Source organism: Mus musculus, chromosome 9 (genome assembly GCF_000001635.26).
Source record: "Mus musculus strain C57BL/6J chromosome 9, GRCm38.p6 C57BL/6J".
NCBI lineage: Eukaryota > Metazoa > Chordata > Mammalia > Rodentia > Muridae > Mus > Mus musculus.
Genome location: NC_000075.6, coordinates 60,251,425 through 60,269,842, shown reverse-complemented (window position 1 = coordinate 60,269,842; position 18,418 = coordinate 60,251,425). Strand labels below are relative to the sequence as shown.

Below are 18,418 nucleotides of genomic sequence, written 5' to 3'. Positions count from 1 at the left end.
TAATGTTAAGTTAGCTGGTGATTTTTCTCGGATCCTGGTCCATGTGGTACACAGGGAGGGAGAATGGTTAGCAATTGGGATTGTTCCATCAGAAATACGACATCCTCTCATCATAAATATGTTGGATACCCAGACAGGGCTCTCTTTCCTTTTTGGGGCCCTCTGAGTTTTAGATAATTATGCTTGGCTACATCTGTCCAAAACTGAAGCAGAACATCAGTCTGTGGCTACAGAGTCAAGGTAGTATGTACGTGAACTCCAGAAAATCATCATTATAAAGGTTTCCTGGCGGTGGCTGCACATAGTATGCATGTACTTGTACATGTTCCTCTGTGTGTGTGTGTGTATGTATGTGCATATGTGGTATATGTATGTGTGTGACTGTGTATGTATCTGTGTGTGTGTGTGTATGTGTGTATGCATTTCCAGTCTCACAGTTTATTTACATTTTTCATTAACACTGAAAATATCTGTTGGTGGGAACATTTGCTGAAGTAAAAGATTAGTAAATAAATCCTTTGTATCTGTTACTTTTCTGTGACTGTAATAAAATACTTTGACCAAGGCAACCTACAGAAGAAAGAGCTTATTCGGGCTTATGTTTCCAGAGGAAATGTCTGTAATGCTGGACAAGAGAGTGGGGGTGGGGAGTAAGGGGGACTGGAAGTGAGGCAAGGCTATAAACTCCCAAAGCTGACCCTTGTGACATACTTCCTTCATCAAGGCCACACTTCTTAGGCTCTCCCCGTTCTGCCCCCAAATACTGACCAGGTAGGGATCATGCCTAAGCCATTGGGAGATATTTCTCTTTTGAACCACCACATCCTTCATTAAGATTGTATTTGTCAACTCGTCATGGTGGAACACACCTGTAGTCCTTTCATTCAGGATTGGAAAGATAGTGAGTTTGGGTCAGATGGGGCTACACAGGGAGAGCCTGTCTCATAGAACAAATATAGGGGTGGCAGGATGGCTCCATGGGTAAGGATGCTTGTTGCCAAGTGTGATGACCAGAGTTCAATCCCCAGAAGCCACAGGGTAGAAAGAAAGAACCGACTCCTGGAAGTGATGTTCTGATCTCTGCACAGATGTAGCTCAGGCACCCAGACAAACAAATATAAATAAATACATAAATGTAACTTAAAAACAAAATAAACAGGTTGTATCTGTTAGTAGGTAACGGTTGATCTGCTGGAGACCCTTCAGACCATAGCGGACGCTCATAAGCAGAGAGATTGAAACAATGTCTCTGTTCAGGTCCATTGACAAAATAAAAATTGCAGGTGGCTGTTTGCAAGACCATGAAGACAAAGGAAGTTGAATCATGAGCCCCTAAGCAGGGTTCCCAAGGTTTGGCTACCAAGCAGTCGGAGCCCAGGAGCACGGCCAGAACTGTACTTGAGAAGTATGCCACAGCACTGACCTGTCTACTCTTCTTCCAGGCACATTTCAACTCAGCTGTGCTTCCATGATAATTATCAAAGAAAAGAAAAAGCAGACAACTTAGAACTGGCAACAACCTAACAATCTACTACCTTCTGGCCAGGGAAAGCTCCATAGAGTTAAAAATCAGCTACTGGCTGCTGCTTTGGGATCAAGACCCATAGTTCCATCATATGCATTTGTTTTAAAACTCCGGCAGGTGGGCAGGTGGGCGGGCAGGCAGGTGGGCAGGCAGGTAGGTGGGCAGACAGGCAGATGGGCAGGCAAGTGGGCAGGTGGGTGGGTGGGCAGGCAGAGTTTCCATCACATTCAGGAGCATTTGGTTTCAAGACAAAAGAAAGAAGTTTATTTGTGTCCAGAGCCTGTGTTTTTACAAGCACAATTAATCCACTTGTCTCATAGACAAGTCTTTGAGATAATCAGTACTCATTCTGACAGATAAGAAAGGTGCCGTTTACAGCCAGAACTTGTCTAGTGGCACAAGCTCAATTAGTGGCAGAACTCAGATTCAGACCCGAGTAAGAGCCAGGCAGAAATCATTGTACTACCTAAATATCCCACTGCGGCCGGCATGTATGGATTTGTGTTGAAAGCCAGAGGTTGCTGTTAGATGTGGCCTTCATCTGCTCTCCATCTTACATTCTTGCATGGGTACCTGGCTTTTACATGGATGCTGAAGACCATCCAGAGGGCCTTGTGTTCATTTAACCGTCTTACTAACTGAGCCCATTCCACAGTCCCCTCCTTCCTTTCTACCTCATTTCTGCAGGTCTCTGGCAGGTTGTTCTTCCAGGGCTAACCAGCACCTTCTAGTACCTTCCATGTTATACATCTTTGAAGACATTGACAGTTTGAAGAGCCTCTTGGGCCCCAAAGGCCTTGGCTGTGGAATCAGAGCGCTGGCAGCAGTTCAGTTTGCAAAGGGGCGGCAGGTCTCAGTTAGCCTGGGAGGGAGGCTACACCTCAGTTAACTCGGTGGCCACCATCCAAATTGTCCCACGGTCAAGAAGTGGGCTGCTTCTCATGCCTCTTCCACACCCTGCTTTTGTTTCCCCTCTTTGTCTGTGCCTGTCTTTTCTTCTCGACTGCTGCAAAATACTGTTTCAGCCTGAGGTTTCAATTAGGTTCGGGCATGATGTGTCCATGCCACGCTTTGTGTGGCCCGAAGAGACCATCCTTCCCTGGGCTTCCTCAGAGGGAGCCGCGCTGCCTGCAGAATTTCCTTTTCAAGCTGCCACAGGGCACCTCCTTTCTCATTTCTCCAAAGCCTTGTTTGTCTTTGGGGAAAGAGATGCTGGCCTGTGATTGTGACTGGGGGGCTGGGAGGGGCGAGGATTGACATCTTTTAAAGAAAGCCAAGCTCAGTGGGGGGATTATGTCTCCCCAGCATTCATCCCCATGAATGTGGAGCTTGAATGTCAGGGGCTACATTTGTTTGGTAGGTAGTGGTGAAGGGAGCTGCCCCCAGCCTTTTTTTTTAAGCCTGCTTTTGGCTTTTGATTTGGATGGAACGTGTTCTGCCTATAGAGAAGGCCTCAAAACCAAACCAAACCAAAACCCCCAAAACAAATAACTGGGGCCTGAAGTGGTCAGTGTTTCCAACCCTACTATAGAAAAGACTGTCTTTCACATTTGCCCTGTACACGCAAAGGACCAAGCCCGCAGACGCACGCCTCATTCCCAGGCTCCTGTAGACGTCTGTGGAAGACCTGCGGTTGGCAGTGGAAAGGCTGCTTTCAGGCGTCCTTTGTGTCTGCCCGCTGTGTGCATGAGCTGTCTGGCTTGCTCCAATTGTTTTGAAAGCTCCTGGACATCTGAGATTGGGTCTATTCAGCTCCCTCAGTATAGAGACATGTAAATGAGTTTGTTAATTCAGCTGAGCAACTGATTAAGCTGTTTGTTTGTTTGTTTGCTTGTTTTGTTTTTAACTTGTTGCTTACCTAGGCACAGCAGGGAGGCATGAAAGAGTCCCCGAGGTCTCTGTCTGTGCCTGTAAAAGCCCTACACACCTTGCTGAGCCTTTTCTTGTATACAGGACAATGGTCAGACTGGCTGAGATTTTAGTATTTGTGCTGCCAGAGGAAGCACTAGGGTGGCTGAGATTTGTTTTCTTGTTTTAGACAGGGTCTCACCTTGTACACCAGGCTGGCTTTGAACTCACAGAGTCTGCCTGCCCCTGACTCCTGGGATTAAAGCTGGGTGTCGCCATCCCAACCTGAGTATTTTCTTTAATTATGTACATGTATGTGGCCGTGTGTGACTATATGTATCTGAGTGCATGTTTCCTTGGAAACCAAAGTGTCAGATCCCTCTGGAGCTGGAGTTCCAGGTAGCTGTCAACTGCTTGCCATGGCTGCTGGGGACTAAATGTTGGTCTTCTGCAAGAGCAGCTTGTGCTCTTAATTGTTGTACCATCTTTCTAGCCTCCCAGCTGAGTGCTTAAGGACTCTTCTTGCTCCGAGTCAGGGATGGTGATCAGTGAGATGGAAAGATACCAAGCAAGCTAAAAGGTAGGACGTTTATAATTAAGAAGACATGTCAGGCTGGGGAGGTATCTCAGTCATTAAAGCAATTGCTCTGCAAGCCTGGGTTTGGAGTTCCCAGAACCATGTAGATGCCAAGTAGATGTGGTAGCCTGCCCATAGTTCTAGCCTCTGGAGGCAAAAACAGGGCAACACCAGAACAAGCTAGCTAATAAGAATAGCCATAGTAGGAAGCTCTTGACACCTATGGTTTGTTCATATTACTGTAAATGGCTTTGGCTTAATACCAACACACCCCAGAAGAGACAGATCTATGCACACACATGAATGTATACATGTATATATAAGCACAAAATACACATATTTGGACACAACTCATAAACCCATTCATCTACACTGTATATACATACAATATATAACATGCATGCACACACATATGTACATGTATACATATGGATTTTACTAAGTTGATCAATATCTGGAAGTGACGTATTCCCATGGGCCTCACTTGAAGTGCTACCATTTCCTCTGCCTGAGGGTCTCTGGCTTCTGAGGCTTTTTCACAGAACATTTTGTACCAGAGTTCACTTCCTTCTTACAGCCTCTGACAGCCTTAGTCAGGCCCCCTAACGAGAACCCTCTGCCACACGGTCTTTCAGGAGGGTGTGCGCCTGCCATAGTTCTCATATATTATCCACTCAGATGGACATATGTTTCCCCCAAGCCATAAGAAACTCGTTAGGAGCTCCTGCTTCTGCTGGAGCTGTCAGGCTGCCTCCCTGACAGTGGGCCAAGCTGGCTTTCTCCTGACAGGCTCCTTCAGACTTCCAGCTCTTGTTAAGTAGAACACTTAAAGATGTAACCCCTCCCCCCAGTCACCCAGCTTGAAGAGCATGAACGGCATGTTTTCTTTCTCCCATAATGACATTTGTTTTTAGTCATTTTTTTCCAGCATTGGATTTGCTGTGACATGAGAGGAAAGGGACACATTTTAGAAGGCTGGCTGACTCGACCAACGTTGGCTTAACCGACTCCCATGAGACTGTGTGTCCAGGAACTTGCTACAAACAGGAAGCCATTGCCGTTTCCAGGGCTCTCTAGAACAGTGTGTGGAAGGCAAGCCTTGGTAGCCCCAAGACTCAAGAGAACCTTCTCCACTCTCTCTATACACACACTGATCATGCGTGGCCTGGGCTGCTGGCCTCCTTCTGCAGCTTGTTGGCTGTCAGCCAGGCTCACTGGCCTTCTTCAGACATGGAGAAGGTTTCTCCATCACTTTAGTGGGTCAGGTCCCTAGCCTCTGGGCACATCTCTGTAGTGTAGGTGTAATCTTAGAGTTATTGGAAAGAGCACATGCTAAGGGCTTGGTCTGTTTGTGGAAGTATTGAAATGTGCTGTGAACTTTAGGAAGTGGGGCCTAGTGGGAGGTCCTTTGATGGAGGGAGTGGGTCCTCAAGGGAACTGTAGAGCCCCCCTTTATCCTCTCTCATTTTCTCTCTCCTTCTCTTCCTTTCTCTCTCCTCTTTTCTATCTCTAACCCTCTCCCTCATTCCTCTCCCTTTTTCTTTTTTTTCCCCATTCTCCCCATCCCTTCTCTCCCTGCCCCCTTTCTCTCCACCCCCTTTTCCCCTTACCCCCTGTCTTGGTTGTTTTAGTTTATTTCCAACTTGACACGAGCTAGAGTCATCTGAGAAGGAATTATAATTGAGAAGCCCCCTCCATGAGATATTGGCTTGTGGGAAAAGCTGTAGTATATTTGCTTGATTAATGAATCGTATGGGAGGACTCAGACCACCCTGAGCAGAGCCGCCCTTGGGCTAGTGATCGTGGGTGCTGCAAGAAAGCAGGCTGAGCAACCCATGAACAACAAGCTTGTAAGCCATGTTCTTCCATGGCTTCTGCTTTACCCCGTGCTTCCACGTTCCTGTTCCTGCCTTGAGTTCCTTCCCTGATTTTCCTCAGTGGTGGACTGTTAGCCAGCGGCTAAGCTAAAATCAACCCTTTCCTCCCCAAGTTGCTTTTGGTCGTGGCTTTTCATCACAGCAGAAAAAAACCTAACTAAGACGATCCCTCTTCCCCTCCCTCTTCTCTCCCTCCTTGGATTTTGATGCAACCTCTTTGGTTTTGTTCTGATCCTCCCTGCTATCCATTGCCCTCCCTAGAACCGAGCCAGTACAAGTCCCTTGCCTTTGAACTTTTAAAACTATAGTCTAAATAAACCTTTTCTCCCTTGATTCCTGGGTTGATGTCAGCATGCTCCATGGGATTATAGTTGCTCAGGGACCTGGTGTCCTTTGCTTCTGTCCTCTGTAATAACTGTAAGACAGTCTCTCAAACTGAGAGAACTCACGAGTGCATGGGTATTGATTGCCCCACAAGGGCAGAGATTCTGAGACATACTCCAGTGTGGTGCCTGTCACACAAAAGTAACCAGTAAATCACAGGTGACCAAGAACCACTGCTTAACATGATGCCATGCCCAGTGGCTTAGAAGAGATGATCTTGCACTTAGAAGAATAATATGTACCAAGAGGAAGGAATTACCCTACAGTAACAAAGAGCACAAGCCTGGATTTGTGTTTGTGGGCACACAAATATGCCACTGTATGCATGTGGTGGTCAAAATACCACCTAGGGTGTCAACCCTAGCCTTCTATCTGGTTTGAGATAGGGTCTCTTTTGTAGTTTGCTGCTGTGTGCTTCAGGGTAGCTGACCTGAACTTTCAGGAATGGATTCTTGCTCTGCCATCCATCTCGACATAGGAGCAGATTTCAGGCTTGTGCTGCCATGTCCAGCTTTTTGTGGGCTTTCAGGACTCAAGTCCTCATGATGGATGGCATGTGTTTTGTAGTGAATTCACCTCTCAGCCTCAGGCTCCTCATCTATAAAATAGGATGAGTCGTCAGGGTGACATGGAGTGGTCCCACACTCACTGCCTCCCAAGCATGAAGCATGATACAAGCTCCCTCACCTTGGGCAACATTTTGAGTGACTCAGCAAATCTCTGTACATTCAAGTGTAGAGAGGTCATCCGACTACAGTGGCTCTAGGTGACACCTCGCCTCTTGTCTTCCTGAGCTTCAGTCTCCTACTGTGCAGAATGAGAGGGTTAGGGCATGGCTGGATTCTTTCCAAGTGTGACTAGACTTGGACATGCAGGAAGGAGACAGCAGCATCGGAGGAGTGACTGTGGCAGAGCAAGTTTCCAGGAAGTGGTGGCTGAGCCACATCTGGAAGGTCAGATAGAACTTGTTTTAGGCAGAAGGTAGGATGCTGGATGCCAGCCAGATAAAAGAAAACTGTGCAGAGCCCCCAACACAGAGAAGGCGTGTGTTGCATTTAAGCCAGGATGGTATTGGAGATGTGGCTCCCTAGGCATGAAGGGGAAACATCCATGGTCGAGCTGGTTGCTTGAGAAGAAAGACTTAGGGATCACACTGCTTGAACCTGACTAAAAACAAATGTCATTATGGGAGAAAGAAAACATGCTGTTCATGCTCTTCAAGCTGGGTGATGGGGGGGGGGGTTACATCTTTAAGTGTTCTACTTAACAAGAGCTGGAAGTCTGAAGTGGGGAGAAGGCAGGAGCTTGGAGTGAGGGACACTGGCTGGGAGCTCGTGTGTCTTCTGACAGAGCTGAAAGAGGGCCGGGCTTGGATTTGTAGAAGGAATGAATGGTGAGTGGTCAAGGGAGAACCTAGCACATCTGAATGGCACACCTGATGTCAGAGCCAGGACAAGAGGTAAAAGTGGTTTCCCATCGCCACTCATAGAAGCGCATTCCATCCTTGAGAAGATCAGACTGTTTCCTAGAAATGGGCATCTGGGATTGGCAGCCCAGCAGAGGATTTCTTGGCCTCCAGCTGAATGCAGGATTGAGTACAGGCAGCCAGGGGCCAGGACGGAAGGATCAAAGGAAGAGTGACAGCCAGCTCTAGTGCTTGGCATGGAGGTTACCCATCCACCTCTGCAGGTGTCCTGAAATGGATGGGGGAATGCTGGGAAATTGTGGAAAGAACAAACATGCAGCTTTTGAAAACCAGAGCAGAACCAGGCTACTCACAACCTTAAGATCAAGGCAGGAAACAGGCTTTCTTTACCAGAGGCCCTGGCAGGCACAGAAAATGCCCAGGTATCCAGGATACCCAGTGGATATGGGAGTGGGAATGTAACCTAGCATCTGGTAGATCTGGGTCTTTCAGCATGGGATAGTTCAGGTGGAAGAGCGTGCGAACAGGAGTTAACCTGCTGATGGCTGGGTTCTATCACTTTCTTACTGTGTGTTGTGAGGAAGCCATTGAACTTGTTCAGACTTCAGTGTTCCCATTCTCCGTAGCTGGGACGACTTACATGGGGAGGCAGCTCATCTCGTAGTACGCATGTCTGGCATATGATTTGATCTCAGTACCACACAAAACCAAGCATGGTGACACATACCAATCCTAGTACTCAGAGCTGGAATCAGGAGGATCAGCAAGCAGTTCAAGGTCCTGCTCACCTATATCTTAGTCAGGTTTCTGCTCCTCTGATAAAACACCATGGCCAGAAGCAAACTGGGGAGGAAAGGATTTATTCAGCTTACCGCTCTCTGGTCCTAGGCCATGGTCTAAGGAAGTCAGAGCAGGAACTCAAGGCAGGAACCTGGAAGCAAAACTTGAAGCTCAGAGCACAAGGACCAATGCTGACTGGCTTGTTCCTCATTACATGTTCAGCCTGCTCTTTCACAATACCTGGGACCATCAGCCCAGAGGTGGCACTGACCAAGGTGGTGACAGCCTTCCCACCTCAGTCATGAACCAAGAAAATAATCCACTGACTTGCCTACAGACCAATCTGAGGGAGATATGTTCTCAGTTAAGATTTCCTCTTCCCAAGTATTTTTAGGTTTGTGTCAATCTGGGGAAACACACACACACACCAGCAAAAGTGAGTTCTAGGCCAGCCTGGGCTACATTAAATCCCATCTCAAAATGAGCAAAACTGTAAAGGTGGGCTTAGGTCAGTCAGGGGAATACACATGCTAGGATACTCAGAATTTCCTTTTATCTGGTTTCTGTAAGGTATCAGCCATCCTGAAAGCTCAACCAGGGACGTCCTCCTTCCGAGGCCTCTACTCAGCTTTCTTTAGGGGGTAGACTACTGGGAGTTTGACCATGCTCCAGTGAGTATATGTGTAGGCAACACAAAATGGGCTTCCTCCTCCTCCTTCTCTTCCTCCTCCCCTTCCTCCTCCTCCTTCTCTTCCTCCTCCCCTTCCTCCTCCTCCTTCTTTTTCCTCTTTGCCCTCTTCTTCTTCCTCTTCTTCTTCCTCATCCTCTTTTTCTCCTCCCCCTTCCTCCTCTTCCTCCCTCTCCTCCTTCTTTTGGGAGGGAAGGTTGCAAGGGTGGAGGGACAGACTTGGGAGAAATGGGACATGAGTGTGATCAGGGTGCATGATGTGAAATTCCCAAAAATACCAATAAAGTATTATACAATAAAAGAAAGCAAAGACATTTTTCAGAGGCTGAGGAAATGCTCAGGCAATAAAGTGAGGGCTTGAGTTCCAGAAGCAAGCTGGCCCATGCTGTTCTCCCTGCGCTGGGGCAGCAAAGACGGGCAGATCTCTAGATCTCACTGGCCTCAACCTGGCTAACTTTGTTGTCTGTCTCTAATCCTAAGCCTATTAAGACTGTCAGTGGAACCAGACTGATTGGGGCTCCACACGCAAAAGTCTGGTGCCCAGGGTTCGTGAGTGCTATGGAAGGTTAGGGACACTAGACAGCAGAGAAGTGGGATGTTTTTGCGTTTAAGCTTTCATAGTGCAATGCTCTCCAAACGGTTTCCCTCTTCTGAACAGGAAAAGCTCAGAATCAGATGGTCTCGCCGCTCGGTTCTTCTGCCTTTTTCAGAATAGTTTTACAATTCCAGAGCAGAGTCCGGGCCTTAGAAGCATTCAGCTCGTCTGATTTTCCATAGCTTTGTCCTGGAAAATGCAGTCTTGGCGGCAGGGCAAGCTGCTTAAAGAGTCATCATCCGAGGCAGAACTCAGCGTCCAAGGGCAAGCAGATCCTCTGTCACAAACAGGAGTGGCACGTGGGTCGGTAGCCACTGCTGCTTCTGGGACCAACTCCAGAAACCCGTATCCATGGCTCTGCTTCAGACACCACGTTGTTATTTTAAGTCCCACACTCATTCATGGCCTATATCCACATGCGCCTAACTCATTTACGTTTCTCTCCTTAGCATGGTTAGGTCAGCGTCCCGCCATGTCCAGATTTTACAGGCTGCATTTATAAGGCTGCTCATCTTGAACAGGGCTGCCATATATTCCTCTTCCTGACTGAATGGATCCTACACCAAGCCCGGATGTTACCCATGGTCTAAGAATAGACCTGCGTCTTTCTGTGCAGGCGTTTTCCTCCACTCTCACCTGCAATTCTCTCTCTGTGAGGAGCCATGTTTGGCTGTAGGAACAGCTTGAACCTGCCTCCTGACAGCAGCCGTCCTATCATCCACCCAGAGGCTCCTTTCTTACTGTGAAGCTCCCAGGAATCTAGAGTACTCCCCCCTACCCCACCCTCATGACAGGCACATCAGGCTCTCCTAAAAATGATGGTTTTACTTCCCATTTATACAAAATTCCTAGAAAGACAGCAAGAGTTGTGTATTGTGTGTTCCTTTGAACAGAGAGGGGAGGGGCCTGCCATCGGTGGCCCCAACAGAGAGGGGAGGGGCCTGCCATCGGTGGCCCCAACAGAGAGGGGAGTGGCCTGCCATCGGTGGCCCCAACAGAGAGGGGAGGGGCCTGCCATCGGTGGCCCCAACAGAGAGGGGTTCCTATTACTGAGGTGGGGACCTATTAAGGTTACCTTTTATGTCCTTTGAAAGTTAATTTTTTTGTTTTTATATAAACCTGTGTATATCTTGGAGTAAACTAGCTCTGATACTTACTCCTCCTCCAATACTTACTTACTTACTTATTTTTGAAACAATTGTCTTACTATGAAGGCTGGTCTCAAACTCATGATTCTCCTGCCTCAGCCTCCTGAGTGATGGGATTACAAATGTGTTGCCCGTGCACACCTGTCTGGGTAGAACTACTTTTATCCCAGTCTGTAGCATTCTCTGCTTTCTTTTGGCTTGGATCTTCTGTCTCCTGAGTACCACTTCTTCCATCTTCTTCCTTTATTGTAAGAGAATGCATCTTCCAGTAAGAGTCCATGAGAGGCAAACCACATTTGGAAATGCTTTGTTTTCCTTAGGGATAAGTAAATTTGACTTAATATAGAACTCTAATTGTGATGTTATTTTCTTCAAAATTGTAATGCGTGTTTAGTTATCATCAAGCTGCTGCTGGGAACTCCGATGTCCCTTTCTTAGTGTGCCTCTTCCATCTTGGAGGCTGTGGTTGTCTTTGTCCCGAGTGTCATGAGATTCTGCAATGATGTGGCCCTGGGATGAGTTTATATCTGTTCACCAGAGACACTTCTCTCTGGGTCTCAGGTACCCTTGTCTTGTGAAGAAGAAGTCTTGTGAACTGGATTAAGAATGCAGGGCCCTGAACACTCTAAAACAAGATCATTTCTCAAAGTTGTGTTTGCATTGAGCAACTTTGAGGTAGGGGATAGGGCTCCTTCAAAACAAAGAGCAGAGTATCCATTGCTCCCTGTAACTGCAGTGGATCCCTCGGGCCTGCAGTTCTCTAGCTGCATTGCAAACCACTGCATGACAAATTTCCCATGAGCCTCTGTGGGGCTTGAGAGCAAGGAAGACTGAGTAAGCCTGCTAATGTTCCATCCCCTGTACCCTTTGTCTCTGATGTGAGACTCTTCTAAATTCTGTCTGTACTCATCACAGCTAACTCACTCATTGTAGTAAAGTAAAAATGAAGTTCTACAGCTGACACCATTTCTCTGTGAACCTAGGAAGATAATTGTTTCTGCAGCTCCTGCATTTTTAAAATTCTCATCTTGTGAAAGTCACCAGAGATGGCTCAGTGGTTAAGAGCACCTACTGCTCTTCAGAAGGTCCTGAGTTCAATTCCCAGCCACCACTTGGTGGCTCACAACCATCCATAATGAGATCTGACGTCCTCTTCTGGTGCATCTGAAGACAGCTACAGTGTACTTAGATATAATAATGAATAAATCTAAAAAAAAAAGTCACCAATCCAGCGAGTTTTGGTGTGTTTGGATTATTTATTTAGTTTCTCAATGATAGAAACTGCAGAAGATTCCCACCATCCGAAGAAAATGTTCATACCTGTCAGCAGCACCCACATGGCCCCCCTCTCTGTAGGCCTGAGAAAATACTAATTTTCCTCTGCAGAACATTTCATATAAATGGGATTATACAATATGTGGTTTTACACAACTCACTTCATTGATGCAGCATAAGGTCTTCAAAGACTTACCCATATCACCCAGTGTTTGAGTACCTCATTCTTTGTACTGGTAAATGATGCTCCATGGTATGGAAATATCATTTTTTTCATTTATTAGGTGGAGTATATTTGTGTTATTTCAGTATTTATCCCTGATGAATGATGCTTCTACTGTAATCTGAATGTCCACCCCAAAATTCATTTGTTAGAATCTTATCTCTACCATGATAGTAATGAGGAAATGAAGCCTTTGAAAGAGATGTCGTCTTGATGTGACTTGTCACAAATAAAGCTCACACTGGGGTGTGTCAGTGCAGTGGTGTGGGTAGGGAAGGCTCACACTGGGGTGTGTCAGTGTAATGGTGTTGGGAGGGAGTACCTTTAAAGATGAACGCTTAATCCTTAAGAGACAGGATTAGCTCTTGCAGGAATAGAGTTCCTCTCTCAAGAGTGGTTTATTCTAGTTTTGTTTCTGTTGCTATGATAAAGAACGCACACTAAAGCAACAAAGGGGAGGAAAGGGTTGATTTGACTTCTGACTCCAGGTTACAGCCCATCACTGGGGGAACGTTAAGTGGGATTTAAGCAGTGAGTCACAGCCTACCTGAGGTCAAGAGCTGAGAGAGACGAGAATAAATACATCCTCACTTGCTGTGGCCTCAGCTAGCTTCCTCTGTATTGTATAGTTCAGAGCTGGGCCCAGGACACAGTACTGTTCATATTTAGGGTGAGTCTTTCTACCTGAAATGTCACCAAGGCAAACCAAATACACATGCCTGTAGACCAACCTAGTCTAGGTAATTATTTTTTTTTCTTTTTCAGTTTTTTTTTTAATTAGATATTTTATTTACATTTCAAATGTAATAAAACTTTCCTAGTTTCCCCTCCGAAAAACCCTATCCCCTCCCCCCTTCCCCTGCTCCCCAACCCACCCACTCCCATTCCCAGTCCCAGTCCTGGCCTTCCCCTATACTGGGGCATAGAACCTTCACAGGACCTAGGGCCTCTTGATGACCCACTAGGCCATCCTCAGCTACATATACAGCTAGATCCACATGTCCCACCATGTGTTTTCTTTGATTGGTGGTTTAGTTCTAAGGAGCTCTGGGGGCACTGGTTAGTTCATATTGATGTTCCTCCTATGGGGCTTCAGACCCCTTCAGCTCCTTGGGTACTTTCTCTAGCTCCTTCATTGGGGACTCTGTGCTCTGTCCAATGGATGATTGTGAGCATCCACTTCTGTATTTGCCAGGCACTGGCATAGGCCCTCAGGAGACAGCTATATCAAGCTCCTGTCAGCAGGCCCTTGTTGGCATCTGCCATAGTGTCTGGGTTTGGTGGTTGTTTATGCCCCAAGTGGGGCAGGCAGTCTCTGTATGGTTCTTCCTTCAGACTCTGCTCTGAATTTTGTCTCTGTAACTCCTAACATGGGTATTTTGTTCCCCCTTCTAAGAAGGATTCTGAGCTTCTGGGCTAATATCCACTTATCAGTGAGTACATATCATGTGTGTTCTTTTGTGATTGGGTTACCTCACTCAAGATGATATCCTCCAGATCCATCCATTTGAGCATCTCTTCCCAGAAGGTTCCAGGTTATGTCAAGTGGACGGTTGGAACTAACCTGCTTGGGGGTGATCAAAGGCCTTGTGAAGTGGTACATCCTGCTTTTCCGTTTGGTTCTATCCCCTTTTCCTTCATGTATTTTGGGGTATTGTCTTTCTGATGAATTAACTCTTTGTACCTATAAAAATGTTTTAATTTGACTAGTAACAGTTTTCAAATCTATTTCATCTGGAATTAAGATGGCCATTAAGATAGCTACTCCAAAGCTGGGTGTGGTGGTAAACACCTTCAATCCTAACACTTGGGAGGCAGAGACATGTGGGTTTAAGGATAGCCCAGTCTACAAAGGGAGTACTAGTACAGCCAGGACTCACAGAGAAACCCTGTCTCAACAATTCCCACCCTATTAAGAAAGAGGTAGCCACTCCAGATGTCTTTGCCAACATCCACATTGTGTTATGTGCAGGTTGATTTTCAGAGTGCTGCAGAGCCATTCTGGAAAGTGTAGGCTCCACTCCTTAGCTCCAGGGCAGAGTGTTTGTTTGCAGGCCTCCACTGTCCCCTCTTTCTGAAGCTTCCTTTGCATGTCCTGAACTGCCAAGCTTCAATTCCTACTTAAGACTGGTGTTCTTGGGTACTTCTGTTTCAAAACTGTAACTGTTAACTCTTTTTTGCATATAACATATATGTTTGATCTGGTGTGTCTGTGTCTGTGTGTGTGTGTGTGTGTCTGTGTGTGTGTGTGTGTGTGTGTGTGTGTGTGTGTGTGTAATATATGTATGTATGTATAGAGGCCAGAGGTTGATACTGTATGTCTTGCCCCATCACTTTTTTTGAGACATGATCTTTCACTGAACACAGTGTAACGTTTGGTTTGACTGGCTGTCAGGGGAGCTCTGGGGAGCTAGCAATTTCCTTTCTAGTACTAGAGTTATAGACACCCAGGGTTTTTTGTTTTGTTTATTTGTCTTGACTTTTTTATTAGTTTATTTATTCACTTTATCACACAACCATAGAGCCGTCCCTTCAGTCCCTGGATTTCTTAAGCCAATAAAATAATTTGATCTGAGGAAATCCCCAAAGATGCTTCCATCTTGGTATTAAGTATTCTGTCAAGATAGTTTTCCGCACTCACCCTTTCAATTCTTGTGTAGCCAAGCAGGAAAGCGTCCCTGGGCCTGTATGCTACAGCCCAGAGCTCACAAAGGATTTGACCTTCCCTGAATCCTGTGGTCCTAGAGCCCCTCTGTATCCTCATGTTAGTGGGATCCAGCGGCTCTGGAACAAAATAAAGAACTTTATTGCCATGACAGGCAGGTAGCCCCTCTAGGGAAAACATGATGTATTGTGTTGTGTAGGGAAAAGCCAGTATTATGAGATCCAATAATCTGATTTTTAGACAGAGGCATGACCCCGATTGTGCTGTCTGTGACTAAGCACAGAATTTATATTGTCTTCAAAAGCACGTTTTAAAATCAGTGTGTACTTGGCTTGTCTGTTTTAGATATGAAATATATTTTGCCTAATCATCTTTTTTCTTTTGCAAACAACTAGATTGTTTCTTATTACAACAGTTAGCACACATTGATCACCTACTATGTACCAGACTCTGTGTAAAGTGACAAAAATCTAAAGAGTCAGAGGTGGGGACATACAATTTGCAGGTGGATGGGTAAAGAGAAGACAACGTGTGTCACTTCCTTGTTGCTGGCACAAAAATATGTGACGAAAGCAACTTAAGAAGGGAAGATTTTCTTCTAGCCCATTGCTTGCAGGTATAGCTGATCATGTGGGGAAAGAGTGTTCAGCAGCTGGTGGCATGGCGCCCCAGTCAGGAAGCAGAGAGAGAGAGAGAGAGGCGCATGCTGGTATATGACTCACTTTGTCCTCTCCTGTCCTCAGCCCAGAACATGATACCATCTAGGCTAGGTCTTCCAGCCTCGGTCATGTCTGGAAAAGCGTGTACATGCACGGGCACTAAAGCACATTAAATAAGTAAAGAAACAAATAAATAAACACATAAACAAATACAATTTGAGAGGGTAAAGATGATGCGACCATGAAGGTCTTTTTGTTTGTTTAAGACAGAACTTCACATGGCCCATGAAGCTCACTATGTGTCCTGGTTTGCTTCCTATTGCCATAGTAAAGACGATTATGCAAAGCAACTTGGGGAGGAAAGAGTCTGTTGCCATCTTTCAGCTTACACTTCCTTTTTTAGGCAAGTCAGGGCAGGAACTTGAGGCAGGAACCTGGAGGCAGGAACTGAAGCAGAGACCACAGAGAAATGCTGCTCACTGGCCTGCTTCCAGGCTCAGTCAACTACATTCTCAGGACTGCTGGTGGGGTGGCACTGCCCATGTGGTGCTGTGTCCTCCATCATCAATCAATCGTCAGTCAGTGAGAGGCAGAGCCCCACTTGGACCTGCCTGCAGGACAGTCTGATGAAGGCATTTTCTCAATTGAGGTTCCCTCCTCTCAGATGATTCCAACCAGCACACTACGTCACCATAGAGGTGACCTTGGCACGGTCCACTATGTCCTGTTTATGCTATGCTAGGGATCGAACCCAGGGCCCCACGCTTGCTAGGCAAAAATTCTATCAAATGATCACAGTCCCAGCTGCGTTCCCCAGTTCCCCGTGTAGCTCTATAAATTCTGAGAAAAGAGCATAGCAGAGCCTAAAGATTACACAGAATTCTGCAATAATCAAAGCATAGGGTGTGTAACAGTAGAATCTTATTTGCAATGGTGAGATCCTTTGAAACTCCTTTACGGTGTTCTGTTAGAGTCAGATCTCTACCGTACACCAGTAGATGAAGATACAAAGCCTTCTCTAGACTGTCCTTGTGGGAAGTCTGATGGTTTTCTTACAACTATAAGAAGTACATGAGAACAGAGCTACAGAGAGAAAGTAAGCTGGTGGCTGCCAGACTGGAGGATGAACTGAAGAGGCAGCTCACAGGCATAAGGCTCCTTTCGGGTGTGATGAAAATGTTTTAAAATTTGATTTGGCAATTGATAGTATAGCTTTATGTTACATATACTAACCCCACTTTGATCAAAACTGTCAACTCATAACAATATGAAGTTTATCTCCATTAATAATATAGGTGGAAGGGTGAGGGTGGATTCTACAGAGATGAGGTCTCTCAAGCCTCATCTTTGTTTTCTCTCCCCCCCACCCCACCTCTCTCTCTGTAGTAAAGGGTAATCGCAAGTGTGAGCTGAACTGCCAGGCAACCGGCTACCGCTTCTACGTCCGGCAAGCTGAGAAGGTCATCGATGGCACACCCTGTGATCAGAATGGCACGGCAATCTGTGTGTCGGGGCAGTGCAAGGTAAGTGCGATGGACTTGGGGGTCTGCAGGGTATTTAGCCCGCAATCTATGGTTTTCCAGGGAAGGAAGGGATAGCCTGGAGCTAGGAGCTCTGGGGCAGTGGGCTGAGATGGACCAACTTGTCAGCTCCCTGCCTATGATCTTTGAGTTGCCCTGTGTCATGCTAGCTTTTCTACTGTCTAATGATTTGTGTTCACACTGTGTGCTTCACAGGGGTCTTGACCCTTGACAGTCTTTTCTGGTGAGGCGTGGTGTTCCTTCCCAATCTGCAGAATGGGGGTTGTAGAGCCGGCATAGCAGTCTCAGTTGGAAACGGATGGCACCAATGTACAGGTGGCATTTTAAGAGAATGGTGTGTTTTATCCTGCCTCTTCTGTGAGGCAGGCCTCCAAAGGAAAGTTGTTGAGTGCCTTTTGTAGCAGATGACGGACTTTAAACACAGCGTTTCACATCTCCTCAGGCTTCTGAAATCTACTCTGCTAGAACTAAGTGGCGAGTCCCAAACAAACCACACCATGCAACAGGTCTCACTGGGAGGTTTATTGGGAGGGGAAACAGAGGCAGCCTCTGGGAGAGGGGGGCAAGAAGAGAAGGGGAGAACAAGGTATTTATTGGGCCTGTGGTGCATGCACAAAGTGACATGCGACAAGGACCATAGTGCATGTGCAAAGGGACAGACACAGGAGCAACGCTGCCACCTCTTGGTTCACCAGAGATGATGTGTGTTGTCACTGAGTCCCTTGAGAGTGAACTGTAAAGATGCCTGATTTTTATAAAGTCACTTCTAGCTGTCCATGAATGTGCCTGATTGCCAACACACTCCACAAACTTCCCACCTGCATTCAGTGGGGGATGTTCCATGGTAACAAAAAGTACCATTAGTCAGCATTCATCTTAAATATGAGAACGCCGGCCTCATAGCCATATGTGTCTCTACCTGGCCCCCTACCCTCCTTCTGTCTATAAATGGTTCTCTGGAGCTATGGTCTAATTGTAGCCACACAAGACAGGCTGCAATACTGTCTTAGCTAATGGGTCATACCGAGCAATGGTGACTTTCATCTGAGGACCAGCCCTTTGGCTATGTTTTCAAATGTAAATTTCTGTATGTTTAATATCAGAGCTAATAGAGTATAATTTATATATCTCTATGTACAACCTCCTCCATCATCACCTTCAGAACAAAAACAAAACCCCTGCGTATGTGTTTATGTGTGTGGATACA

General features: G+C 46.3%; 1 protein-coding gene across 4 annotated transcripts in view; it reads left to right on the top strand.

Annotated features, from left to right (window-relative positions):
- The window catches only part of Thsd4 (thrombospondin, type I, domain containing 4), a 555,183-nt gene that overhangs the window by 252,271 nt on the left and 284,494 nt on the right, over window positions 1-18,418 (top strand). For all 4 annotated transcript variants that reach the window (XM_006510906.4, XM_006510907.3, NM_001040426.3 and 1 more), the window contains one exon: window positions 17,057-17,193. In XM_006510906.4, the coding sequence (XP_006510969.1) occupies window positions 17,057-17,193 (137 nt within the window). The remainder of the gene's footprint in view (window positions 1-17,056; window positions 17,194-18,418) is intronic.